Source organism: Ipomoea triloba, chromosome 15 (genome assembly GCF_003576645.1).
Source record: "Ipomoea triloba cultivar NCNSP0323 chromosome 15, ASM357664v1".
Taxonomy (NCBI): Eukaryota; Viridiplantae; Streptophyta; class Magnoliopsida; order Solanales; family Convolvulaceae; genus Ipomoea; species Ipomoea triloba.
Window position 1 is genome coordinate 5,795,277 of NC_044930.1, and position 27,330 is coordinate 5,822,606.

General features: G+C 34.4%; 3 protein-coding genes and 1 long non-coding RNA gene across 4 annotated transcripts; 3 read left to right on the forward strand and 1 right to left on the reverse strand.

Annotated features, from left to right (window-relative positions):
* The first annotated feature begins 540 nt into the window (after positions 1–540).
* On the forward strand, positions 541–2,374 carry LOC116007261 (aldehyde oxidase GLOX-like). Its single transcript, XM_031247890.1, has one exon. It carries the CDS (start codon positions 574–576, stop codon positions 2,185–2,187), a length of 1,614 nt encoding a protein of 537 aa, XP_031103750.1. The 5' UTR covers positions 541–573; the 3' UTR covers positions 2,188–2,374.
* Positions 2,375–6,167: 3,793 nt separating this feature from the next.
* Positions 6,168–8,896, forward strand: LOC116006153 (mitochondrial substrate carrier family protein B-like). The gene is made up of 7 exons (XM_031246436.1): positions 6,168–6,583; positions 6,888–7,064; positions 7,158–7,307; positions 7,645–7,746; positions 7,910–7,980; positions 8,080–8,147; positions 8,257–8,896. The coding sequence occupies exons 1-7, from the start codon at positions 6,338–6,340 to the stop codon at positions 8,493–8,495; spliced, it is 1,053 nt and encodes a 350-aa protein (XP_031102296.1). The 5' UTR covers positions 6,168–6,337; the 3' UTR covers positions 8,496–8,896.
* A 1,894-nt stretch (positions 8,897–10,790) lies between these two features.
* LOC116007585 lies at positions 10,791–12,446 on the forward strand. Its single transcript, XR_004095294.1, has 2 exons — positions 10,791–11,277; positions 12,001–12,446. It is a non-coding gene; the product is annotated as an uncharacterized LOC116007585 (long non-coding RNA).
* Positions 12,447–21,102: 8,656 nt separating this feature from the next.
* LOC116007498 (protein MIZU-KUSSEI 1) lies at positions 21,103–22,660 on the reverse strand. Its single transcript, XM_031248204.1, has 2 exons — positions 21,797–22,660; positions 21,103–21,136 (listed from the first exon to the last, which is right to left on the reverse strand). The coding sequence occupies exons 1-2, from the start codon at positions 22,597–22,599 to the stop codon at positions 21,127–21,129; spliced, it is 813 nt and encodes a 270-aa protein (XP_031104064.1). The 5' UTR covers positions 22,600–22,660; the 3' UTR covers positions 21,103–21,126.
* Positions 22,661–27,330: the final 4,670 nt, after the last annotated feature.

Sequence of the window (27,330 nt, forward strand, 5' to 3'; positions counted from 1 at the left end):
GTTGTAACTTGAAAGCTTTCAAGCCACAATCTAAAAATGAAATCCACATCAACTTGCAACACTAAAACTTTTCGGTATAAATACAGTCTAACTATAATAATATCGCATTTTAGAAAAGTCTATGTCATTTTGATGTAAAACTTTGAGTAATTAGTCAACATTCAACGATCATGACTCATGAGTGAAACTAGATTACTTCAAAGTTCAAACCTTATTCTCATCAGCAACTTATTTTCTTGTACATTTATAAATTAATTCTAATTTTATTGTTTCTTTTTAAAAAACAAATTTAATATTTTGAGTCAATATTTAACTTAATTATTAATATAAATGTAATAAGTTTAAAACTCCCCAACCGCCAGCAACCTGCATTATCATGTTAAACACAGGAATTAGGAATTAGGATGTAAACTTGATGGAATTGAACAAATATTTTAGTAATAACTATTTGTCTTGAAGAGTTGAAGTGAATCCATGGAACATTAAATAGTATTACGGTCCCCCATCCATTATAAAGCATATGATTCTCAAGTAGCATAGTATAGCAGAGCAGAGAGATACTCTGACACAACCATGATTTGTGTTTCTACTAAGTTTGTTGTTCTGGTCCTCATCTATGTTATCCACTCTATCACATGTCCAGCACGTGGCACCCTCCCCGGCACTTGGGAGCTCCTTGTCCCTAACGCCGGCATTGCCTCCATGCACACCGCCGTCACCCACTACAACACCGTCGTCCTCCTCGACCGCACAAACATCGGCCCTTCCAAAATCCGCCTCCCCGCTCACCGTTGCCGCAACGACCCCAACGAACCCATTTTGAAAAAAGACTGTTTTGCCCACTCCGTCGTCCTCGACCTCAAAACCAACGCTATCCGCCCGCTAGAGATCCTCACCGACACGTGGTGCTCCTCCGGCCAGTTCCTCCCCGACGGCACTCTCCTCCAGACCGGCGGCGACCTCGAGGGGTTCCGGAAAATCCGGAAGTTTTTTCCGTGTAATGCGTCGTCGTTTTGCGATTGGGTGGAGCTTAAAGACGTCCAGCTCGCCGAAGGGCGGTGGTATGCTACTAATCAAAGACTCCCCGACGGCCGTGTTATTATTGTCGGTGGCAGGGGGGCCCACAGCGTGGAGTTTTTTCCTCCCCAAAACGGCGCCGTTCCTTTGCCTTTCCTCGGGGAAGTTGAGGATGACCAATTGGATAATCTTTACCCTTACGTTCACTTACTCCCAAACGGCCATCTTTTCATCTTCGCTAATACTAAGGCGGTAATGTATGATTATGTAAAGAATGTATTTGTCAGAGATTTTCCGGTGCTCGACGGCGGCCCCCGGAACTATCCCTCCGCCGGGTCGTCGGCGATGCTCGCGCTTACCGGGGATTATTCCTCTGCTTCTATTGTAATCTGCGGCGGAGCGGAATACGGGTCGTATTTACAGCATATTACGGATAGTCCGGCCCATACAAGCTGCGGGCGGATCGAGGCCACCGGGTCGGACCCGGTTTGGGAAATGGAGGATATGCCGTTCCCGAGGATTATGGGGGACATGGTAATGCTCCCCACCGGAGATGTCATGATCATCAATGGCGCAATGAAAGGTACCCAAGGTTTCGGAATGGCTTCCAACCCGGTTTTGAACCCGGTTCTATATCGACCCGATGAGCCCGTGGGGCTCCGGTTTATGACTCTGAATCCGGGTACGGTGCCCAGGATGTACCACTCCACCGCCAACCTATTACCCGACGGTAGAATCTTGCTCGCCGGAAGCAACCCGCACGTGTTCTACACGTTCAAAGGCGACTTCCCGACGGAACTAAAAATTGAAGCATTCTCGCCGGAGTATTTATCAACCGACAGGGCGAATCTTCGGCCTGTCCTGGTGGATTTACCGGAGAAAGTGGCGTTCGGAGAGCAATTTGAGGCAATTGTGACGGTGGAATTGCCGGTGGTTGGTATCGTGGAGGTGAATTTCGCCAGCGCACCATTCGCAACCCACTCGTTCTCTCAAGGACAACGGCTAGTTAAGGCGGCGGTGTCAAGTGCTATCCCTAAGGGCGCCGGTAAGTACAAGATATGCTGCACGGCGCCGCCGAACGGGAACGTGGCACCGCCGGGATATTACATGGTTTTTGCCGTAAACCAAGGAGTACCTAGCGTGGCACGGTGGGTCCAAGTAACCGCTTAATTGGATATTTTTCTCATAAAATTATCCTAGCTACCATTAGTTTTAATCTCCTTTGTCATTTTCAAACATTTAAATAAGTTAAGTAGTAGTATTCAAAAAAAAAAAAAAAATAAGTTAAGTAGTAACTAATCATTCTTTAGATTTTGTAATCTTGAAAATTGTAAATTTGCTTCATTTAATTTTGTTATAATCTCCTTTCCCAGTCCTTTAATTCTTTGACTATGTTTCAACGTAGTATCTGTTCATAACTACTTGCTCGAACCCACCCCCTCCCATGTGAGGATGAAACTGGGTGTCATTAGATCACAAGATCTTTGACCATTTATTTCATTTTATATCTCTCGTTCAATTATTAAAATTTGATTTGAATTATTTATAATTTATAGTATACTTATTAATTTATATTGAATTTAAGTAAACAGCAATTTATTCTGAAGCTGAAGTCTGTGTCAAATGTCAACATTCCTGCCCTGCTGGGAGCCTGAAATGGACACTCTTAGCTTCTTCAATCTTTACAATACTTTAGCATAAATTATATATCAAGTGGAAGAAATAATGTTTATTTCTAATTCTTAAAAAATTAAATTTTGTGGGCACATATATCTTTGCTTATGCAACAAATTAAATATTATATATAATCATTCTCACAAATTAATTAATTGTTCATAACATCGTTCCAATTTAAATAAAAATCTGTAAAAGACTAGATAACACTACACATATCAAACCTTTTGTATTAAATCAATCAAAGTTATGCTTTTTTCTTTTCTTCAGATAATATATTTTAAATTCTAATAGCAATATTCCATCTTCATCATATGACAATTTTAAAAAAAGTTTTTAAAGTGTGAAAAATAATTGGACCACCTTGGAACTTAGGCACCTAGCGATGGCCATGTTCTAACAATAAAGCATACAATAGGCATGGATTTAAAAACAAAGCTAACGACAATAATACAATATAATATAATATAATGGATGGACATAATTTAATGTGAGAACCAATCCATGTGTACTGTTACGTTCATATGTTTTTATTATTATTTATTATTATTATTATTTTATTTTTTTTTGGTCTTTACAATGAGAATAAGTTAATTGGCGATTAGCAAATTTAGTTTAGTACTGAGTATATATATGTTAAGGGATGATTAATTGAGCTAACTCACTAATCAGTGCTTCTAAAAAAAAAGGGACAAATTTAAACGAATTAAATTAAAGTTGAATATAATATAAATCATGATGTTTTTGAACATGAAGTGATGAAACACATTGTCAATGAATTTGTAAGCGTACAAAGCCGAATTAAAATATTTCAAGAGGCGATTTTATTAAAACAAAAAGTTAATGAAGTAAGTATTAGTTTTTTTTTTTTTTAAATTTAATTAAAAACTGAAAAACAATTCAATGTAGAATTGGTAAGAAAGCAAACTAAAATATTGAAATAATAATTGATGGAACTAATTTGATTCGAGATTGGTGTTTAATTGTTTATAATTTTATATGCATTTGTAGAAAAGAAAAATTATAAATTAAGGTAAACAAGACACATGAGTTTTAACGTGCATGAAAATCGAAATCATAAAAATTACAAGCGTTTTAGGCTATACCTATGCAAATTATACCATGTTTTGGAGCATGCTGGCGAATCATGTACATTGCAGTGTTCGTGTTAGGAATTGAATAACATAGAGTTCGTCTTGATGTGGAGTTATAACGCTTGATCACTTTCTTAGCTTCTTAGATTGTGGCTGGAGGATTCAGTTCATAGATAGTTATCGACATTCATGCATGATACTATTCACGTGGTGATTTAATGACAATTACTATACGGTGAATAATACAGAGTTATGAGCTTTCATGGTAGAACAATGGTAAAATATAATAATAGGAATAATGGTGATTTATGATATATAATGATGGTATAAGTGTGGAGTAATACTGTACAAATGTCGATATTAGTGATTTTATAATAACTAGTTTGACTAGATACATTTCATGATTCCAAATTTATGTTTGTCTTTTAATTGAGTGGGATATTATCTCTTCAATAATAAATAATAAAATATAATGAAATATTGATGAAGATAAAATAATCTTAGCGCAATAAGAAGAATTTAGAGATAACTAATAGGAAATGATAATTATATTTTAAGAATATGAACCATTTTTCTATAGCAAATTCTTTTCTATTATTTTCATGAGTATATTTAAAGAGTTAAAGTGGTTTGATATTTATTGGTAACCTAGTGATATTATATGATTAACCCCATGCTAGTGAGTAGTGACTTCATATATATATCCTTATTAAGGACCACATCTTTTATTGCTACCGACATTATCATTTTTTTTTTCAGCTCATAGCTAGCTAGCTAGCTCAACACTATATAAATATTCCGTTCAACAAAGTAACTTTCCTTATAGTAGGTTCTTATAGTTTAAAAATAAGATTCCATATCAAGACTTACCGGTAGATAAGTCAAACAAGCGATTTCAACATGTAACCGTATTAACAAACTATCAATCATTATATCATATTACCATGTCATATAACTTACATTATTAATATATTAAATATTCATTTTAAATACATTAAATATACTATATATTTTTTTAAAATTTATTATTTGTATATTGAAGGTTAATTACTTGATATAATATCAAATAATAAAATTTTAATATATTAAAAAAGAACATTTATTCATAATCAACCGTATAATTTGTCACAAATATAAATTATTCAAAAGCAGTTAGAAATTAAAAGTTTTCGATCGAAAAGAGATATATACGTGTGTACGTGCGCATGCTTGTGTGTGTAAGTATTGTTAATACTGATTAAGAAATTAAATAGAAGATTATAATAATTTAATTGATATAATTAAACTTTTTAAAGTTCGTTCATCTAATTACCTTTTTGTCAAAAGTTAGAGAATCTATTTGGCTATTTTTCCTTATAATGTTTTGGGAAAAGGGTCAAATAGCTCGAGCTTTACCTAGAAAGTCAACTAGAACCTTTAACCTTTTAAAGTTGCAATAAAATCCGTCAACATTTTATTGTGGTGCAATGACGTCCAAAAATCAGTTAGTGACTTGTGATAGCAGGTCACTAAGGCTCTGACAACCCTTCAACACTATTTCTGGTCGCTTCTCCGGTTTCTTCTATTGTGCACGCAATCATTAGGATAAATTGTTAAATATGCCCTTGAACTTCACCTAAAAAATCAATTAAACCCTTAAACTTTAAAAAGTTACAATTAAACCTATCAACATTTTATTTTGATGATGAGGAGGAGTTAACACAAATTAGTAGTATGTTATAAACCATGGTCTACCATACACATTGTGTATTATTGATTATGTACTTATAGCTAACATATTATGTATATTTAGTTAGCATATTATATACAATACTTGTAAATAAATTAAAAGTATATAATATATTAGCTGCAGATATATAATATATTAACTTAAAACAAGTACATAATCTGTTAACTGAAAGCATATAGTATGCAATTATTATTTCACGGACCATGGTTCACATAGCTGTGTGGACCATAAAAAAAGTACATTTTTAATATACTAAAAATTCATTATTTTTGTACATAAATTACATTATTTGAGTACTGAAATTACATTATTTTGAACATTATCAAATAATGTATATTTATTACACATATAATATACTTTTAGTATATTAAAAATGCATCTTATATTTATGGTCCACAGAAAAATTTTGCTAACATGTTAACTGTAGGTACATAATCTGAACCGTATAATGTGCATGGTGAATCTTAGTCCATGATATAACGAAGAGTTAATTACCGGCCCAAAAAAAATTATACATCGTAGGCCGAACAGGTCGATGGCCCCAAAAATGAACATTGTAGGCCCGAAACGCGGCTTTATTAACCAAGGCCCACCAAGAAGAAAAGAAGACCATAAAAAAGAAGAAGAAGAAGAACAAAAAAAAAAGAATATTCGGCAAGATGTCTGAATGTCTTGTATTTAGAATTGGTAAAGAGCATTTAACAAAACCTCCTTAGGGTTTTCCCTAGGGTTTAACACTTCCCTGCCCCCGGAAACGAAATTTCTCAGCGAAGATCAAATGTGAAATTTCTTCAAATTTCAAATTTTATAGTGCAAAAAGACGATGGAAGCCAGAGTAGGAATGTCTGGTCGCGGCGGCGCCGTAGTAGACGGCGGCCCCGGGTCGTTTCTGCCGCAGCACCACCACCAGCGTCAGAAATACCATCACTTCCACACGCAGCAGCAGCAGCAGCCTCAGAATCCGCAGACGCAAATTGGAACTGTGCCGCAGCTTCTCGCCGGCGGTATTGCCGGAGCTTTCAGCAAGACCTGTACTGCTCCCCTAGCTCGCCTCACCATTCTATTTCAGGTTAATAGCTAGCGCCTATCTCGTCCCTCTCTCCCTGTTATAAAGTACTAATATATGAAGTTTTTGTTATAGAACCTAACGCTTTGGATGTGTAATTGTATACAACAAATTTCTAGTTGTTTCTTGTAGTTGATTATCTCTGTTTCTGTCTGGTGGTAGACTACTGCTATATCGTGTATTGTGTTTTCCAGTTACCTTTTGCTTGAATAATAAATTAAAGAGACTTTAAACGTCCACTTGCTAAGATCATTAACATTGCTCCTCTGACATATGTTGTGTTCTTTATAAAATTCTAAAATCTTAGGTCCAAGGCATGCATTCAGACGTGGCAATGTTGAGCAAACCAAGTATATGCCGTGAGGCTTTGCGGATTGTTAATGAAGAAGGATTCAGAGCTTTTTGGAAGGGAAACCTTGTCACTATTGCTCATAGGCTTCCGTATTCTTCAGTCAATTTTTATGCCTATGAACACTACAAGAAAGTGAGTAAAAAACACCATATTTGCACCAACACAGCGATGCAAAATTAATCCATTACCCTTGTGCCATCCCACTCAAATTGTTCTGTTTGGCAGATCTTGAAATCTATTCCTGGCCTGGATGGTAATCAGGGAAATGCGAGTGCAGATGTATTTGTGCATTTTGTAGGTGGTGGGTTAGCTGGAATGACAGCTGCTTCTGCCACCTACCCATTGGATCTTGTTAGGACAAGGTTGGCAGCACAGGTATAATTATAGCTTTATGATTTATTTGTATATCTTTGTTCTTTTATTTAGTCATGTGGGTGGAAAACAGAGACTATTTAAACATTGTAAGACAAAAATATTGTCAACTTCTTGGATTTGCATCATACTGTGACACCTTGAATCTATTGAGACACTTTGAAATTCTTCAGTTCTACATAGCCGTGTACCTAAATAGCTTATTATTTGTGATGGGCTTCTGAGACACCTTTGAGCAGCTTTGGTGTTGATTACTTTAAATGTTGTCTGTATTTACCATTCATTCATTGTTTCTTGCCTGTGAGCATTTTGTTTAACTAATTCTCTCATAACTTTGTAGAGGAGTGCCATGTATTATCAGGGCATTAGCCATGCTGTTCGTACCATTTGCAGAGACGAAGGCTTCTTTGGGCTGTATAAAGGACTTGGAGCAACATTATTGGTAATCTCTTTGCTTGCCATTTAATTTTGTATCTTTGGTTTCTGATAGATATGGATTTGGCCGATTTGCCATCTTCTTTGGTTTTATTTGTGTATTTATATTTTGGTCAAATGAGTACCACTCTGCTTTGAAAAATGCTAAATGGTTATTTTGCTGGATGCAGGGTGTTGGACCTTGTATCGCAATAAGTTTCTCTGTTTATGAATCACTGAGATCTTATTGGCTAGCTCACAGGTGAGTGTATAGCTTTAAATCATCATCTAGTTCATTTAATCATCCTATGCATGTCTTCTTTCCTTTATGTTTATGCTTTAACTAACTTCTCTTTCTCAGGCCTGATGATCCCACTATTCTCGTCAGTCTTACTTGTGGAAGTCTTTCTGGAATTGCATCATCCACTGGTATGCTCTGATTAATAGTTGTCATTTACTCGCCTAATTATGTTACGAACTCTGGATCTGAGATACAGTATAACATTCCTAATTTGTACCCTTCCTTAACTTTCTGTAGCAACATTCCCTTTGGACCTTGTAAGGCGAAGAATGCAATTGGAAGGGGCTGGTGGTCGAGCGCGTGTGTATAACACTGGCTTACTCGGGGCATTTAGGCACATAGTTCGAACAGAAGGCTTTCGTGGGTTTTATAGAGGCATTATGCCCGAGTACTACAAAGTTGTACCTGGCGTGGGAATCGTATTCATGACATACGAGACGCTGAAGAAACTTCTATCTGAATCACCCTTCAACTAATGTCCAACTCATATTTCAAGAAATGGTTTTGCGGCTTACTCCCCATGCTGGAGATGTCCTACTAGGATCAGTTTTGTCTTACAAAGCTTGCTAGTTAGAAAAGTTTAATAGGTAATTATAACTATCTCACGGTGGTAACTATTACTCCGTATATGTTACCAACTAACTTTTGTTGTATAGACTATTAAAGTGTCAAGCGTGGTCTCACATCAAATGCATTTCTAGTTGAAACGTTGGTCCCGGATACCTTCTGCATTCGGCCCCGTTTATTTTTTTTCCTGATTGCTGTATTATAGTTTTTTTTTTTTTCCTGTGAGACAAATTTTGTTAGGAGATCAATTTTCTTTAGCTTTGTATTGACAATGAAATTCTTCGATTTAATTCCTATAATTTCTGGGGCAGATTGAAAGCAGCTTACTATTGCTATTTACATTCTGCACTTCACAGTGTTAATTTGATGCATGAAAACTGATTAGTTTTTCATGTTTCAGAAATGTTTTTCTTTCTCTGATACTTAGCAGCTGCTTCTGTTGAGGAGTTTTGCTGGAGCAAATGTGGACAAGTTTGAGAGGATATTCCTAAATGGACGGTTAGCAGCCATGATTTTAAACCATATATAATCGAGAATCATTTGGTAGGTACAAGTGTAGAACTTGCTGGATTTCATAAAACCATAACGCAATTAGTCGTTTTCGTTAGTCCTTGTCTGCATACGCATCCTAAATGCCATTATTTCCATATCTGAATGGTGTGTATTGTGTACTGTAATATATATAGCAATTTTTTTAATGAATGGATAACACTATTTAAGGCATGCTGCTGTCGGTTTGTAGCTGGTTGGAGGAGAATAAACCTCATAATATTCTCACATTCTCAATTTAAACGGGTAATTTTAACTCCTCTAAATTCTACGGTTCATCTCTCACTAACTTGTGCCTTAATTGAGCATAAATATATGCGCCAAGATCATAAGTCATTCTAATTCACCTCGATCATTCAAAAATTATAGTTCACTTGATTTGAGCAGCACACTGGGCATCCGAGAACTACATGTCACATAGTCTTTGCAACATAAAAGCCATTTAGCCTATGGCAAGTTGAGTTAGCCTAAGTCATTCAGTAATGCTAAAGTCATTACTTTTATACTACAATTAGATGATGCTCCTAGAGTTATGGCACATACCTTATTCATTGGGCTTAACCTAATGAGCTAGAGATAATAACAGGTCATTTTAATTTACCTCGGTCATTCAAAAATCATAGGTCACTCACTTTTTGCAGTAGTAGGATTTTTTTTTGCGGTTTTTGAGAAGTTTTTGTAAGTGTGATTATGAAAGAGAAAATGATAGTGGAAGAAAAAAATAAAACAAATTCGATTTATTAAAAAAAATAAAATTAAAAAGCTATCCGTCAAGCGCGCATGACATGCCCAGCACATGCACTGCACGCGCCCACTGGGCGCTTCTTGTGGCTTCTCACACACGGTTTTCGCGGTTGAAATATTAAAGTTATGGGTCCCACTTTCTGAAATAAACTTAGTTCTAGCAGAAGGAACTCTCCTCTTCTCTCTCTTCCTTATCTCTCCTCCATGTGGAGTGTGGATAAATACTATTCCAAAAACCAACAATAATCCTTTGATGTAGATGCTCTAATGACAAGTTGAATTAGCTTGGCCATTCAGTAATTCTAAAATCATTCGAATCTTAACACTCAGTCAAGTTCACTAGAAGAAAAATTAGATACCTATCACCGACCCCAAACAATTTATTATAAGTTTCCTCGACTTCTGCTCTAAGCCCAGAACCATCTAATAGTTGGCATATCCCCATGTCTAAGCAATATTAGCTTGCTCATAAGTCCTGAATTCTTCTTCCATATATAAATACTCTCTCTTTGTAGTATCATGCATTATTCATATCCCTGGTGTTAGTGATTTCAGTTAAGTGTGTATAATCACACACAGAAATATTGATTTGCTACAATTCTTTAACCTGTACCCTGATTGCGATAACATACCTACTAACCCAGATAGATAGAATACAGACAAATAAATTACCTTTCAATCATTTTCCAAAGAGAATTAGCCCCACTAGGGTGAAGGATGATGAGGCCAGTAATGTTGCTTTCAATGGCCAGTGATATTTATTAAGATTATTGTAATCATCTAGGAAGGAGAATCCCACGTGTAACTCTGATCAACCGAAGAAACTTAACCCAGGATTCTTAAACACAGAATTCTAGGATATGATTTTTGTTTCCTGCCCCTTTTTCCATATTTGCCAGGTAGAACCAGTCTGTTGTGGTCTAATATAATGTTCCTGTTGAGAAAGCAGTCAAGAGAGGAGAAACATAATCGTCTATCTTAGGAAAGTAAATAAAAGAAAGAAAAGGTTCCCCATCTTGTCATTGGCTCAGGGGAAATAGAATCAGCCATTATTCAATTCCAGCCTTCAAGGTGACAACACCTTATAATATCACAAGAGAATTTTTATATGCTAATAACCTTTTGGTGCACTATAAATACCTCTCTCCCTTCATGCACAAACTTATCAGCTTAGCTATCTATATATCTGTGTTTTCATTGCTTTCCCATCAAATTAAACCCCCTTCGTTTTCGATCGTGTGGTTTATATTGTGTTAGGGTAGGGTAATCTGCATCCTGAGGTCTAGATCAGTGTTTTCGCCAGGCCAGATTCTAGGCCACGGGAAGCAGATTACCTCTTCCTAACTAACAATGCAAAGAGGTTTGTTACTACTCAATCATGGTGGCTATGGCTGAAAGGTAAAACAATATATAATTCTGCTTATCTGATATAATCAATCCTTGTATGGTTTTATGTTTGAAGCATATTGTGTTTTTGAAATTGATAACTTGAGAGGTTTCAGGAGTTTCATCACATACTGGTTAGTTGGAATATTCTTGGACCTTTAAGGGACTTTGTCTACCAGGACATGTGCAGCCTAGTTGAGCTGAGTTTAATGATCAAATAAGGTTCTTGCACTGTTTAATTTTCACTTGATATATGAACATGAAGTGAATAAAATGGAGGATATATACAGTGTGGGGTTGTGGGTAATTACCACTTACCAGAACTTTAGTCAGAGCTAGACTATAGCCCTGTTTGGTAAATGGTTGTTAGCTGATTGGGTTAGAGGGTATAAATAGTTGATAACATTAACTGATTATAGAAAATTATTTGGTAAATTTTAGCTGATAACTGTTTGGTATAATTTCTTTTATAAAAAAGTTAATTGAAAAGGTTGCTTTGAGCCGCTTTTTGAATTTTAGTATTTTGGAGTTACAAAAAGCTGATTAACCAAATACTTATATTAATTTTTAACCAAGTCAAACAGCTAATAGTAGTCAAATAAACCAAAATTGAATGATAAACTAACTATTTTATCAAACAAGGCCATATGTGTATTTCTCCAAGTGTACTATTCTATGATTATTTCAAAGTAAACAATATATATTCATCCTGGATTTGCTTTTGTTTTAGTATAGGTTGGTCTGTTGTATTTGTGCAGAAGTTCCTTGCTCATGTAAAAGTGGATCATCTACCATGCTTTATGCAGAAGTTCCTTGCTCTTGGGGAGATCTTGATGCGTCCTAATTGGCTATTGATAGGAATCCGGGCCAATATATAAAACTTGAGTCAAATAAGTTAGCGTTTAAGGGTTTATGGTGTAGTTAAGGTTTGGGTTCATATCAGATTTGTATTCGCACGAAAAAAGATGACTTCATATATATGTTTCTTCTTGGATAATCTGCAGGTAGCTATAGGCTTAGTATAGCTTCTGAAAGGAGTTAAGCAGCCATGAATATGTATAGTTGCATGCAATTAACTTCATATGGTGTTAAATAGAGTTAAATAGTGGTGAATTGGGACCATCCTAACCAAGTTGTTCAAACCATTGAATTGATAATCACAAATTTTCAAGTTCGATTTATTATGAGAACGGCATATTAGCCTTCTTAGTTCGAGCCAGTTAGCTGGCTTGCCTCCTTGTGATCTTTTGTCAGCTAGGGTCACAAAGTGTGGTTACATAATACACACTATCGAGTAGTGACGGCAAGTTTTCATTGTCATCCAAATAAAATACAGAGGTGAATTGGTTCTCATAAACTACAAGAAATGGCCATCCATCACACTTTTCTTGAATCTGCAAAAATTTTTATGCAGCTGGAAGTGACGGTGTAGTGGGATGATTTCATGAAAGGACCTGAGATATGGCATATTCCTTGTGCTTATGTGCGGATATTGATGATTAGACACGAGAATCAAATAAGATTATCTCATTTAATTTTTTACAGCCACACATACCTCAGATCCTCACTTTACATTTTCAATACAAAAAGAGAACATTCCATTTTGTCCCTAAATTATTGCTTATTATTATGCAATTAGTTTATCATTTTCAAATTTTAAAAACTCAATCCTTCAATTGTTTCTATTGTAAAAAAAAGAACAAACAAACAAAAAAACTATGAGAAACTCTACAACCAACAGAATGTTAATGATCTGTTAACTAATGGAGCAGATTAACATTGGAACAATTGAGTGACCCAATCTCTAAAAATTGAATATAGAGGACTAAATTGCACGCAGAACAATAATTGAGAGATTAACAATCCATTTTGTTCATGGAAAAGAATTGAGAAGAATCTGAATTTAAATTCCATGAATTATTGATCTATTGTATGGTTGGTGAAAAATAAATTATTGAGAATACTTAGTATTAGGACTTAAAGTAAATTCCCTTAAATAATAAAAATATGTGAGGGCAATATATGAATTACGGAGTATATTATATCTTTTCTCCCATGTAGAAAATAAAATACCTAATAAATTCTTTAGAGTTAATTTTATTTTTGGTTCTAAATTTATAGGTGCCAGTTCATTTGTTTATTTTTGGTTCTAAATTTATAGGTGCCAGTTCATTTGTCTTTTTTTAATCGAAAATCTTCATTTGGTCCTAGTATTTAACGTCATTAAAACTATTTTGTTGGTAAATGACAAAAAATGGTCATGTCACAATAATACTAGGATCAAATGCGAGTATTCTGATAAAAAGGACTAAAAGTGTACTACCACCTTTAAATCTAGGACCAAAAATGATGTCACAATAATACTAGGATCAAATGCGAGTATTCTGATAAAAAGGACTAAAAGTGTACTACCACCTTTAAATCTAGGACCAAAAATGAAATTAAGTCAAATTCTTTACCTACTGAAACACAAAGAGTCAACAGATGCCTCCACTGAGGCTCGAACCCACTCCCTTCCACATGGGAGTGTACATCGGGTGCCGCTTGACCACAAGGTCTTTGGCGTGACAAAAATATATATTTTTCCATCAAATCTGAAGAATAAATCCTCCTATAAATTAAACTTATTTTCTTGGGAACCGAAAGACCCATAAAAGCATAATTTGTTTTTAAATAAATAAATTACTCTTACCATCATAACTCTGTAACTGTAAGCAAATGGCATATGGGATGCTTTTGCACTATGCCACTTTAATAAAAAAAGGTCACTTTGTCATGGGATGGGGTGTGTCTCTCCAAAGATGCTAGCTTGCAGTTGCAGGGAAGCTTTGAAAGGAATGATGGAAGAAGTGCTGAAAACAGTAATAAGCAATACTCTAATTTAATGAGTTCAAGGGCAACTTTAGTTTAATGATGTTACATCACCCACCCATTATTTATGTTGTAATAACGGCGTGTAACTATGGTGTTGGTCCTGTCTCAACTCCATTTTTGCATCGGATTTTATTGTGGATCCTATAAGATAACATTACTACATTCTGTTTTCTTGATATTAGACAAACTTCTATTTGTGATTACTAATTAGTACAATTGATATTGTATCTATTAGCGTTTGCATTAATGAGAGTTTTGAATTAGAAAACACTAGATTCTTTAAATGTATATGTTCTTTTTGATACATTTAATTTATATGGGATGAATGATGGGTGATGTAACTTGAACCTGTGTTTATTATATTAAAACAGTGTAACATTTTTTTTTTTAAAATACATGAAAAAGAAGGAACAACTTAGTAAACATTACAAGAATCTTAAATATGCTTGCAAGAAGCAATTCAAAAATTAAAAATTCATTCTAAAATTTTTAAAAATAATTATATCAAATATTTATTATTATTTAAACTTTAAAGTTAAACTAAAAAAAATAAAAATAATTGTTATAGTTATTTAAAGTTTAACCTTCAACCAAATAATAGTTAAACTTTAATCAAATAATTGTTATTTAACCTTTAATCAAATAATTGTTATTTAAACTTTAATTAAATAATAGTTAAATTCTTTTTAATTGTTTGGAACCAAAACCGGAACTGGTTCGATTCCTACTGTATACGGTTTGATTTGAACCGGACAGTTTGAACAAGACTGTAGTCATCCTTATCTACAAGTGCTCTAATTACCTTAAGCAAATGAAACTGGGGATCTCTAAGCTTCTAAAGTGCAACGTATGAGATACTCTCGTTCAACCTTTCTAAAATTGCCATCCCCAACACAATTTCAATCCTAATCGGTAAATCACCCATAATGTAATTTATTATAAAAAAAAAAATGATAAGTGTAATTTTAAGGAGTAAAATTTTCGGTCTCATATTCTAACTTATTATGACCTATTTAAAAAAAATTAATTGACAAGTAAATAAAGAGTAAAAAAGAAAAATACAAACATAAAAAGATGTGCATTATTGCTTTATCAGTAAACTATTGAAAGGATGCAAATTTTGTTTGGCTGTAATGTGCATGAAAATTTTTATGTGAAAATTCAAAAAGAAAAGCATGATGAGCAGATTAATTGATTGTGGATGAGCAACTAAGTTGGTGACCCGACAAGTACGTGAATATTATTGATTGAATTCAATGTTCCTCTTCCTCACCTGGGGTTTAATTCACGAGTAATACTATTCATAATCTCAGATCAATATATCCATTATATTTTTGTTCTCTGTTTATGTAGCATATTTTATTCATCTAGAAAAAAGGATGACCCTCAATATTATTTATTATATTTTTTCTCTTTAATCAATAAAATCATAACGCAAGACATGAGTTTTACTTTATAAGAGTCCATGTATTACTCTTCTAAAATCATAGATATATTTTTACATGTTTTAACTTCATTTTACAATATTTGTTAACGAAACTATAACAATAGGAGAATATTTTCATTCAATAAAAGTGTAAAATACAATATATCTTGATATATTACAATTTTATAAGCATTGAAAAATGTATACAATTTAGAGATAGTGACTTCAATTTACACACAATATAGAACAATGGAGTAGTGGAACTGTTGGAAATTTGAAACAATGTCTTCAAAGCATGCAAGCTTGAAAAAGAACGGAAAGAAGAAACTTGAAAATGTCATGTGGCGTGTTTATAAAATACTTCCTTAAAAGCAATTTTTTGATGATGGTGCAGTCAGAATTTTCGGCACACTTTCGACTGGCAACACAGACCTGCTACACTTAGCTTGCACCCACTACAGTGTAGGTGAACCTGACTTTGCTCAGATAATAGGACAAAGTCATTAAGGATGAGGAAGAGATTCTTGGTGTCCTCTTTCCCACCGATGACCACGGTTTATATAGCAAGCCAACCAACAAGCTTAATCTTCAACCACATATGAGAGCCGTAGGAATAGGAATGTGAAACAGAGAATATTACACGTTCCATGATCTGATTAAAGTGAGGGCAAAATAAGCTATAATGATCCTAAAAAATAGGCTATGGAAAGAAGGCTTCTAATTTGAATGACTTACCAACAATAATGTCATAATAATATAATTTACATGTTGAATTTGGATGTCATCAAGTAGTGAAAATGAAATTTTATTTAATAGTGTTTTAAATAGTCCTTTTTCACATTTATCAAATATATATCATTCAATTAGATATAAGCTATTATATGTATACAATTTTTATAATTCCTTGATACAAAAAAGTATTTTTGCTAATAATATAATTTTTCACATATACTCATGTGAAGTCATTTTATATGAGTTGTGTAAAACTATTTAGCAATACTTTTTAATTTTTAGAATATAGGATTTAGGTTATTGAATATGTAAATTTAATTAATTCTATCATTTTGTTTCCACTAACTGTTTTCAATTCAAACAAACCCTATGCCTCGTTTTCTTTATTTGTAACTCACTCTCTAATATTCATGATTAGTGATCAAAATTAGTGATGACTTTTACGAATCTCAAACATAATTAAAATTTAGAACACTTATTTCTGAACAAAAACCTTCGAATTCTAATCCTTTTGGATGGCCAGAAACCTGAATATTTTCAACTGTGATTAAATTTTTTCCATCATACATAAAAACTCTCCTTTAAAAGGCTGTCTTGCAAACATAATACATTGGGAGTTTGATGGTTTTTGGTAGTGTTTGGGAAACACCAAACACGTTGCGCTCATCTAAATCCGCGATGGGACTGATCATTTGTTGGGGTATCACCAATAGTCCAATGCAAGATATGCATACTTCTCTCCGATCATCTTTTAACACCCAATTTGTGGTCCTCATGAAACCCAAAATTCATCTGCCAGATAAGCAATGTACATTATATGATAATAATCTACTATTTTTGTTTTTGTATGGTAACGAGGGAAGCCCATAGCTCAAGGGTGTGAATTGGATAAATTCTGTTCATACGTAATAGCTCACAAATTACATAAGGAAGATAAATGATAAATCAACTGTGAACTATGATCCACATTGCAAGGTGGTCTATGAATAAATGTTTTTAGTATATTGAAGATTCAATTTTAATGTATTATAAGTCTATTTTTAAGTAATATACTTAAAATGGTCATGCAGTACACTAAAAATAAATATGTATATTAGTGGACCATGATTTAGAGTATAATGATTAGAGATAAATTACACTAGAAAAATTTTGTGCAACGAGCTCAATTGAAAAAAATATTGACAAAAATTGAACTCAAAACCTTCTGGCGAAATAATCTGATACTTTTAACACATTGTGTTAACAACTTTGATTGAGAGATTGAATTAGTTATTTTGTTGAGGAGTATTTGATAAAATTAATTGTTTATAATAGGTGAAAGGACATGTCAGTATAGTTTATAATAATAAGTTATTAATTATATAATAGTTATATTTAATAATAGTAAACTAAATATCTTGTACTCAGTTGATACCTTTGTGGCTATTGAACTACGTGGAGGGTTGGGTTGTTATGCGGACCTGGGTCTACATTCACATACACTATACTCTACATTCACAATTTGTAAACTCCACATTCACACATTACAGGATTATATGTTTAGTAACTATACTCTACATTCACATATACTATAGTATACATTCACAATTTGTAAACTCCACATTCACACATTCAAAACTCTATATTCACATGTCCTATACTCCACATTCACAACTTGAGAGCTCCACATTCACACATTACAGGGCTACAAGTTGCTAGAACTTCTTAACTCTATTACAGATTCACACATGCATAACTCTACATTCACGATTTCTATACTCCATATTCACAATTTGAAACCTCCACATTCACACATTTCCGTGCAACTCTACATTCACACAATCATAAATCTACATTTACGATTTCTATACTCTACATTCACACTTTGAAACCTCTACATTCACACATTTTTGGACAACTCTATATTCAGTAATATGTTTACTAATTTATTTATAAAAAAAAAAAAAGAAAAGACAAAGGTCCACAGCATAATTTGCGGATATTGACAATGTTATTTATAATAATAATAATAATTGGAAGAAGGGAATTTTAGTTGTTGGCCTATGTGGGCTCTCCCTCTAGGCCTCTATATATAGGTTGGTTTGTTATTTGTGCCGTTGTGGGATGGCTCTCACGTGAGACACGTGAGAGTTGGAGTGAGAGCCATCCAACATGAATACAGTTTAAGTTTTTTTTTTTTTTTTTTCTTCTTCTTATGGTGTCTTGGTTAAAATATTATATATTAAACTCAAAATTATGACAAATTGTCACATAAAGTGAAACATATGTAGTATTTTAGATTCAAAATGCTAATGCTAATTAAATTCACTAATTACTAAATGTTTATTTAAGGTGGACCAAATTAAAGGGTTAAAATGGTGAAATTTAATCTTTTTTTTTTTTTAAGTGTGAAAACACCATTTAAATTGATTCTCCATCGATTATATACTGATCTAGTGAAATACCCTCTTTTAGCATTACTAAGTTACTATACTAGTTTGGTTTCAAAAAAAAGTTACTATACTAGTTGTCCGCACGGGCTTAGCTTACTTGGTTTAGTAAGCGGTATTTGGGAGAAGAGAATTTCGACAGCAGTAGTGTAGGAATTATGGTCAAAGTAGGCATATCCCTGTATATACCGGCATTTAACCTTGAATGTAGAGGTGTTTTCAAAAAAAAAAAAAAAACCTTGAATGTAGAGGTCATTGAGATTGAAAATTCAACCTTTTCGAAAAATTATGCTAATTTTCTGATATATCATTATCCCCTCCCAAAGAAAATAAATAAATAAAATTTACACCCCTCCCAAGGGCAAATTATACTGTGCACCACGGTGCACATAGCAATGTGCACCACATACCTAAACGACGTCGTTTTGAGCATTGTAAACTAATCGTCCTTTTTTTTTGAAATCGCGTTTCCCGTTTTGGCCGGTCTCTGTATTTATGTTAATATTATGTGTATTCCAGGCAATCATTCTGTGTATTCTAGGCAACCGTTCTGTGTATTATAGGCAACCGTTATGTGTATTCATGTTAGTAAAACATGTTGTGATGTGTTTGTGCATTCGAATGTTTAGGAGGATGAGTTCTGTGTATTTTGTGTAAACATTATGTGTATTCATGTTATTAACACAAGTTGTGATGTGTTTGTGCATTCGAATGTTAGGAGGATGAGTTCTGTGTATTATGGGCATCAATATTCTGTGTATTATGGGCAAACATTCTGTGTATTCTAGGCAAACGTTCTATGTATTCTATATAATGATTATGTGTATTATAGATAATGAATTCCCTGGAGTCATTAGCGTCGACTAACATCTGTGTATTTTGTATCAATATTCTGTGTATTCTGGGCAAACATTCTGTGTATTCTAGGCAAACGTTCTGTGTATTATAGATAATGATTATGTGTATTATAGATAATGAATTCCTTGAGTCATTCGCGTCCGCGTCTACTAACACCGAAACGACGTCGTTTTACGTACATGATGCACATTGCTATGTGCACCGTGGTGCAGGTATAACGATTGCCTCCCAAGGGCTAAAGGTGAAAGTAGCTTAAGACTTTTTGAGTTTAGCAGCTTATCTCTCAGTCTTAAAGTGGAATATTATGATTAGATAAGGTTTGGGCAGTACAAATTCAGAGGTAAAACTAGCCCAACACTTTCTATCCCTATCCATGTTTGGCTAGATTAGATTAGATTATTCCCTAAGCCACACCTCACCTTGGATGGTTCTAAATTATTCTTTGAATTACTGTCTCATCTTTTCAAATCTGAAAAACAAACAACTTCCCCTAATTCTACTGTTGTAACTTGTAAGTATGCATATATATTATAATATGGCTGAAACAGATCAAGGAATCTACCCTGGCTGCTACAGTCCTCTTTTGAAGTTGTTCTTGAAATACATGCCCATTGCCCAATAATTACAATTATAACTTGCCTTTCAAGATAATATTTTCTCACCTCCAATCATCTTTGCCCACATATAAAGGTTAAATTTTTTTGCCCTTGTTAGAGCATCTATACCAGTGCATATTTAGTGATTTATGTAAGTTACCAACATGGCAACAGTGAGAGGAGGAGAGAGAGTAAGAGGAGTTCCTCTGCAAATGAAGGTTTATAGCATAGTGATTTCTGACCAAATCATTACGCAAACATACGTTGTTGTGCGCGTGTGCCCACCTGCTAGGCACGTTAGGGGCGCCTGACAACTCCTTTTTTGTTTTTAAAATATTATTTGTTTGTTTTTTTTTTCTTTACTTATTTTCTCTTTCCTAATCAAACTTACAAAACCTTCTCAAAAACGGCAGAATAACTCCATTGATAAGGATGCTCTTAGGACCCTCATCTTGGCGTAAGGGATAACTTGTTAACATGCATACAGTTAATATATTATTAGCTAACATATTATGTGAGATACATAATTTATTAACTTAAGACACATAATATATTAATTACAATCACATAATTTTTTTTATCAGGATTCACAGTGTAATGTGGACACATTCTGGACCTTATCACCCTGATCTATGGTATAAGTGTATAACAATTGAAAAATTCATGCTTGATACTCATAAAAAGCCCATCAAATTAAGTGTAACTTTTAAAATGTAACTGTCAACCCTGAATTTTGTATTATTTTTCACAATTTATGACAAGAACTAATTGAGATGTTCGTACAGCCACTAGAAGCTAAAACATTGAGCTCCAATCATCTTCCCAGACAACACCCAGCATAAATCAAGAATTCCCACTTATCTCCATAACCAAAAGCAGCAATAATCACACCAAATTCAATCAAAGAAGCAACTCTCTCTGCAGATTCTGCACTCTGCGCCTATGATTAAGAATTGCTGTATACTAAAGGGAGTTCTACTAATCATTATATTCCGAAGATGGAATCCTTTCTCCTCACACGTCCCTACTAAAACCAAAACAATCTGCTCCCCAAAGATTCTTAAAGATTGCAACTTTAATGTTGATATGATATAGCATTACCCAGAAAAAGAAAAGAAACAAGGAATAATATAATGGCATACGTAGTGAGATTCAAACATCAAATCAAGCTGTTTTCATGGGAGCATATATCATTAAACACCTCAAATGATTCTCTGGAATTGTAAACAAGTGTTTGTTCGATGTTACACAAAAATATGTCTACATGCACTGTATGTAACCATTCTAGTGGAGAATCCTATCAATGTGGAATTGTGGATTCCCCAAAAAGAAAGAAAGAAAAAAAATATAATCCGTACAAGGAAAGAATTGGCTTTGCATCAGTAAAATCCATTTTTTTTGGTTGGGGGGTAAAAAAAAGTTGAGGAATAAACCTAATAATTAAATCAGGATCAGAGCTTTTCTCTCCCAAAGCTTTCTCCTTTCCAAAAACCCATGGCCCCAAAAGATTGGAAAAGCATTAGAAATGGCTGGAAAGCAAGAAAACCCCCCTTCCATTGAGAACAAGAAAACCCAGGTTTTCTTTCTTTCTTTCTTTTCAAGATTCTCATATTTACCTAGACCGGAGCAAGTAGATACTGAATTCTTGACCCGGGCCTTCATCCGGGTTGATCAAATGAAACGACTCGGAATCCGCGCCGCCGATTATGCACTCATAATTGGCGCGCATGTACATGAGCTCTTCCGGGTCGTCGCCGGGCCCGAACCCGGACCCGGACGGGATCACGCCCGCCCCGACTGATATCGACTGCATTGTCTTGAGCATGAGGCGGGTCTGCTGCGTGGGCTTTCTCCGAACCGCGAACCCGAGTTTGCGCCCGTTGCAAAACAGGGTCCAGAGCGGGATGGCGTGGAGCGGGCATCGGCTCAGCTCCGATTCCGCGCCGCCGCCGCCGTTGTCATCGTCCTTGAACTCCAGCGCGATGCGGACCAAGCCGCCGCCCATTTCCTGCGTCAGCGTGGTGGCGGTGATGGACAGCTCGAGGAGGAGATACGGCTTGGTGTTGAGCCGGTCGTGCTGGACGCAGAACCACACGTGGCCGCCGCGCCGGTGCCCGAAGATGGTCCCCACCACCATCGTCTTGGACGACCGCGGCTGAGCCGCCGCCGCCGCCGCCGAGTACGAGCTCACGGAAGCCGCGCCGCACGTCGGGCTATCCGGGTCCGAATAATCCTCCCCTACATTACTATAACTGCTCCCTCTCCCCCTCGCCTTCAGGTCGTCCAGATCATCCCGGAGAGAAGTGCTCAGCCGCTTCTTGGGGGTGGCGGCGGCCGCCGTGATCGGCAGCGAGTGGTTGGCGGCGGCCGGCGTGAAGCACGGCAGAAACAGGCGGCGGAGAGCGTTGATCTTAGCCATTGGATGGAAATCTTGATCGATCAAAAGTTGAAGAAATTAATGTGAGCTTAAAGAAAAGGGAACGAAGGACTTTAAAAGACGGGAAAAGATGGTAAAATTTCGAGGGGGGTAGGGGTGGGGGTGTGGGTTCTATCTATGTATGGAAAGGAGGGCTTAAAGGGTGTTTAGTGATAGTAATCACTATTGCATGTGCATTGCCTGAACTTATCTACTATAAAACTTATAAAGTATGATAATAAAATTTTCATAAATATCAAAAGAAGTGGAAAAAACAGCTCATCTGCTCATAGGTAGCCTAATTTCACAAATTAGAATGTACTTCCTAGTTAAACCTAAAATGTAATAATGTTATATGTTGCACATTTCAATCAACAATGCACCAAATCCTAGGAAACATTACTTTACTCTTTAACAGTTAGACATTTGTTCATGATGGGTGTATAATAATCTACCCAATTCTATATATATATATATATATATATATATATATATATATATATATATATATATATGTATATATATTATGTGTAGAAGAGAATATTAGTTAGCCCAACATGTCTAACTTTATGTCTCCTTAGTTCGATATAATTCTTCATAAATTTCATATTTTGGAGGGTCCATTATTGGGCAACGATTCTTCAGTTATATGCTTTTAAATAATTCTCGATTGAAATAGCAAGGCTGATGCTTGAGCCACACGTGCTTGGTAATAGGGCAATTTCCTCGCAAATCCATTCGATTAGCCTTGAATGGGCTTGTCGAGTTGAGCCCAATGGATCCAAGGTAATGTGAGATGCACACTTATTGTAAGAACTGACACTTTTAATTTAAATCACCTTAATTTTTTATAAATTCAAAACAGAAAAAATATCTTAAAAGAATCTTGAATGGCCTAACTTATATACTTACCAGAGAATGTTTTCACCAACTCTCCTTAATAGGAGGACAAATACAAGATTATAGACAAACAAACTAGTTTCCATGAAATTTTTAGTATGGGAGATGTATACAACTACTCATGATAAATTCACAAAGAGAAAGGCAATGTTTCAAATACTACTAAGCAAAAGTGTCCAAAAATACAATGTTTAAGTATATAATAAGGCGGGATAAAATGATAAATCATGCCCCTCTCACGATCCCTATGTGTTATTCCAAATCTAGATACTAACATAAAGCTAACAAATATGTAAAAAATAATAATAAATAAATAAATGAGAAGTCTAAAAGTATTTTTTTTTACTACTACTATTGTTTCTATTACAATGTAGTATCTGTTCATATCTATCTTCTCAACCAAATGAAGCACAAAGAGTCAATATTGCCTCCATTGAGGCTCGAATCCACCCCTTTCTATTAGGGGTGCAATCGGGTGCTACTAGAAGTCTAAAAGTATGATAATTTTGTGCAAGACTACATCTCCCTCAAGGTAAATTCCTTGTTTGCTAAGGAAAGTTTCTAATTTGAGTCTAGACTCTAGAGAGCACATGCATTAGTAGCTTTGAGTCCATTTTTTTTACCATAATACTGCTTGTATATGTTCATATCCAAAATATCAAATTTGAAGATGTATCTTAGTTCCTTTTTTTTTTTTTAATATATAAAAACTTGCATGAATAGCATCAATTCCATTTCATATGAAAAAATAACTTCAAATTGTAGAAAAATGTCAAGATTATTCAAAAGTTACAGTTTAAGTTATGTATTTAATTTATTACTAAATATTGGAGTCTTTATTTGAAACTCTTTGAATAAGTCTTACATGAGACCGTCTCACCGTAAGATATGTAATACTTTTTAATTAAAAAACTTACTCTTTTTTTTTTGGTTGAAATTGTATGTTTGACATGACTCATATCCTCACCCGTCACCACAAACTTAAAATAAGATTTCATTAAAAGGTACTAAAGTGGAGAAATTGTTATGTGGTACAAAAACATATATATAGACAGATAAGTGTAAAATGACAGGACTTGAAGTGTGTAGTGTAGCTTGCATTGGGGTTCCATTCCATGCATATAGAGGACATGCAAAAGTTCATTATCCATTGTACTATTGAAGGTGGCCTGGCCTGGCCTGGCCTCCACAGTGTACAGATAGGCTGCATTGTATTGTAGGAGCTGAGAAAGCATATAATATGCAGTAGAGGGTGAGAGAGGGACAAAGAGGTGAAGGGTTTTCAGTGATGAAAGAGACATGGAGTTTGACCTTTGACCAGATAATGATTTCAGGAGTTGAGGACTGAATGAAGAGATTAAAGAGGAGGGAGAGGTGGTGGGGGCTGGTCAAACCCAATAACTTGAAATAAAAAAAGAAAAAGGGGTCCAAAAGGGTATTTACAGTTGGATTCTGAATGTTTTGTAGGCAACAGCGTTTCCCTTTTTAAGGTAGATTCTGGATTAACAGTGTTAAATGTACCTTTGTTGAATGGGGCTATAAGTGGAGGAATCTTCCTTTAATCCTTTATGTAAATTAAAGCACACACTTTTGCAGAGACCCTTTTTAATTTGTCAGCAACTGTTACGTTGCTCCCCTCCCCTTCCCTCAGTCCTCACCCTAGCTATCAGGATTTATATTGTATTTTTGAAAGATTTTTTTTTTTTTGATGAATTCACTGGTCCGCGCTTGTTCCAGGAAGCTCAGTAATCAACCCCAGGTTCTTCCAAAATTCTTCCCCACAAGGAGAGTTTACTTGCCACTTGAACTACATACCCTATTTGGTTGGCAGTAAATCTTTTATATCTAATAAAATAAGATCAAAGTGTGAGTCAAGGCATGAGACTTGACATCAGGATTTATATTATATGAATGCTGATAATCTTTGTACAATAATAAGATAATTGTGGTTGATGCTAATTTCCAGACCATTTCATTTATCCATCCAGGTATACTAGTTGCAGTAGTCCGGCCTTTTAATCTTTTTTAAAACCTATTGGGTATAGTTATGTACATATATACGATAAATATATTTATTTAGTTTTCTTTGTCTAGAATCCCGTTCATAAGATATGTAAATATTCCTTTAAATAAATAATGAGCTGCTCATAAGATATTGATGGATATATTGGAGACGGGCTCCGATTCGGGAAGGCGACGACTACCCGAAGAGCAACATTGTTTTTTAACATTGTTTTTATTTTGACATATTTAGGGTACGTTTAGTAATTTAAAAAAAAATATAATTAAAAAATGAAAAGTAAAAAATACATATATTTTTAACATTGTTTTTCATTTTTCTGTTTGGACCTAGACCTGGGTCCACCTTGCAAGGTGGACCCGGGTCATCCGAACTTGTTCCGAATTGAACTTGGGCTTAAAGACTCTAATGGGAATGTTTTCATAAAAAGTGACAAAAATATGAAGATTTTAAAAGCTGGACAAAAATGGAAAAAGAGCATTTGGGACTTGTGTTTGAGGGCAGAAACGCAAGTCCCAAATTTTTTGTTAATTTTTTTTAATTGCTGACCACAAACGCAAGTCCCCACTTGCGTTTATCATTAATAAAAAAAAATGTCGTCTTCTCCGGCAACTAGAGAAGACGACCAGTTTGGTCATCGGAAATCGAAACTCTAATTGACCTACAATTACATGTCACAAATAGGTTAAAGGGTTTGATTGCTTCAAAATAACAAGTTTGATGCATAATTGGAGTTTTTGGAAGTTGGAGGGCCTAATTGCACAAATCAGTATAGTTTGAGAGTCTATTTAACCCTTATCCCTAAAATAAAATAAAGAGTTTATTACCAAAATAGTCCCTCGACTATTGCGAAATTACCAATTTGATCCTCAACAATTTTTCGTGCCTAATTAAGTCTCTCAACTTTGAAAATTTTAAACAATTTGGTCCTCCGTCTATTTTGCCGTTAAACATCTATTAAATATGGACCAAATTGATAATTTTGTTATAGTCAAGGGACCAAATTGGTAATTAATGTTTCACATAAATGGTCCCGTGACTATAGCAAAATTACCAATTTGGTCCCGATTTAACGGATGTTTAATGGCAAAATAAACGGGGACCAAATTAGTTAAATTTTTCAAAGTCGAGAAACTTAACTGGTTACGAAAAATTATCGAGAACCAAATTGATAATTTCGAAATAGTCGAGAGACCATTTCAATAATAAACTCTAAAATAAATTTTAAAGTTTAGAAGTCTAATTATTTTCCTTTATAATCATAAAAACAATATTTTAAAAACATGTAATAATAAAGATAATTTAATTAAAGATCTTATTTTCTCGCTATTTTCATCAAATAAGTAAATTAAAATTTAAATAAAAATAAAAATATGTGAGTTTTTTTTTTGAATAAAAAATATGTGAGTTAAAATTCGACAATTTGAAAAAGTCAAATCAAATAAGTAAATTAAAATTTAAATAAAAATAAAAATATGTGAATTAAAATTCAACGATTTGAAAAAGTCGAATCAAATAAGTAGATTAAAATTTAAATAAAAAATAAAAACGTGAGTTAAAATCCTCCGATTTGAAAAAGCTGATCGCCCTGATCCCATAAGCTACTTTTCAAACACTTGAATACTTGATCCAGCCAAAAATTATGCTTAAAATTAAGAGGAAAAAAAATGAAAGAGAACAATTTCCTATTTTTGGTATAGGTCTTAAAGTTTTGTAAAATCTGAAAGAAAAATAATACTACGTATTATATTTTATGTACACAAAAAAAAAAAAAAAAAAAAAAAAAAAAAAAAAAAAAAAAAAAAAAAAAAAAA

Coding starts and splice junctions, on each gene's coding strand:
- LOC116007261 (XM_031247890.1), top strand. CDS start 574: ATGATTTGTGTTTCTACTAAGTTTGTTGTTCTGGTCCTCATCTATGTT.
- LOC116006153 (XM_031246436.1), top strand. CDS start 6,338: ATGGAAGCCAGAGTAGGAATGTCTGGTCGCGGCGGCGCCGTAGTAGAC. Junction 6,584..6,887: donor GCCTCACCATTCTATTTCAG/GTTAATAGCTAG, acceptor CTAAAATCTTAG/GTCCAAGGCATGCATTCAGA. Junction 7,981..8,079: donor TCTTATTGGCTAGCTCACAG/GTGAGTGTATAG, acceptor TCTCTTTCTCAG/GCCTGATGATCCCACTATTC.
- LOC116007498 (XM_031248204.1), bottom strand. CDS start 22,599: ATGGCTAAGATCAACGCTCTCCGCCGCCTGTTTCTGCCGTGCTTCACG.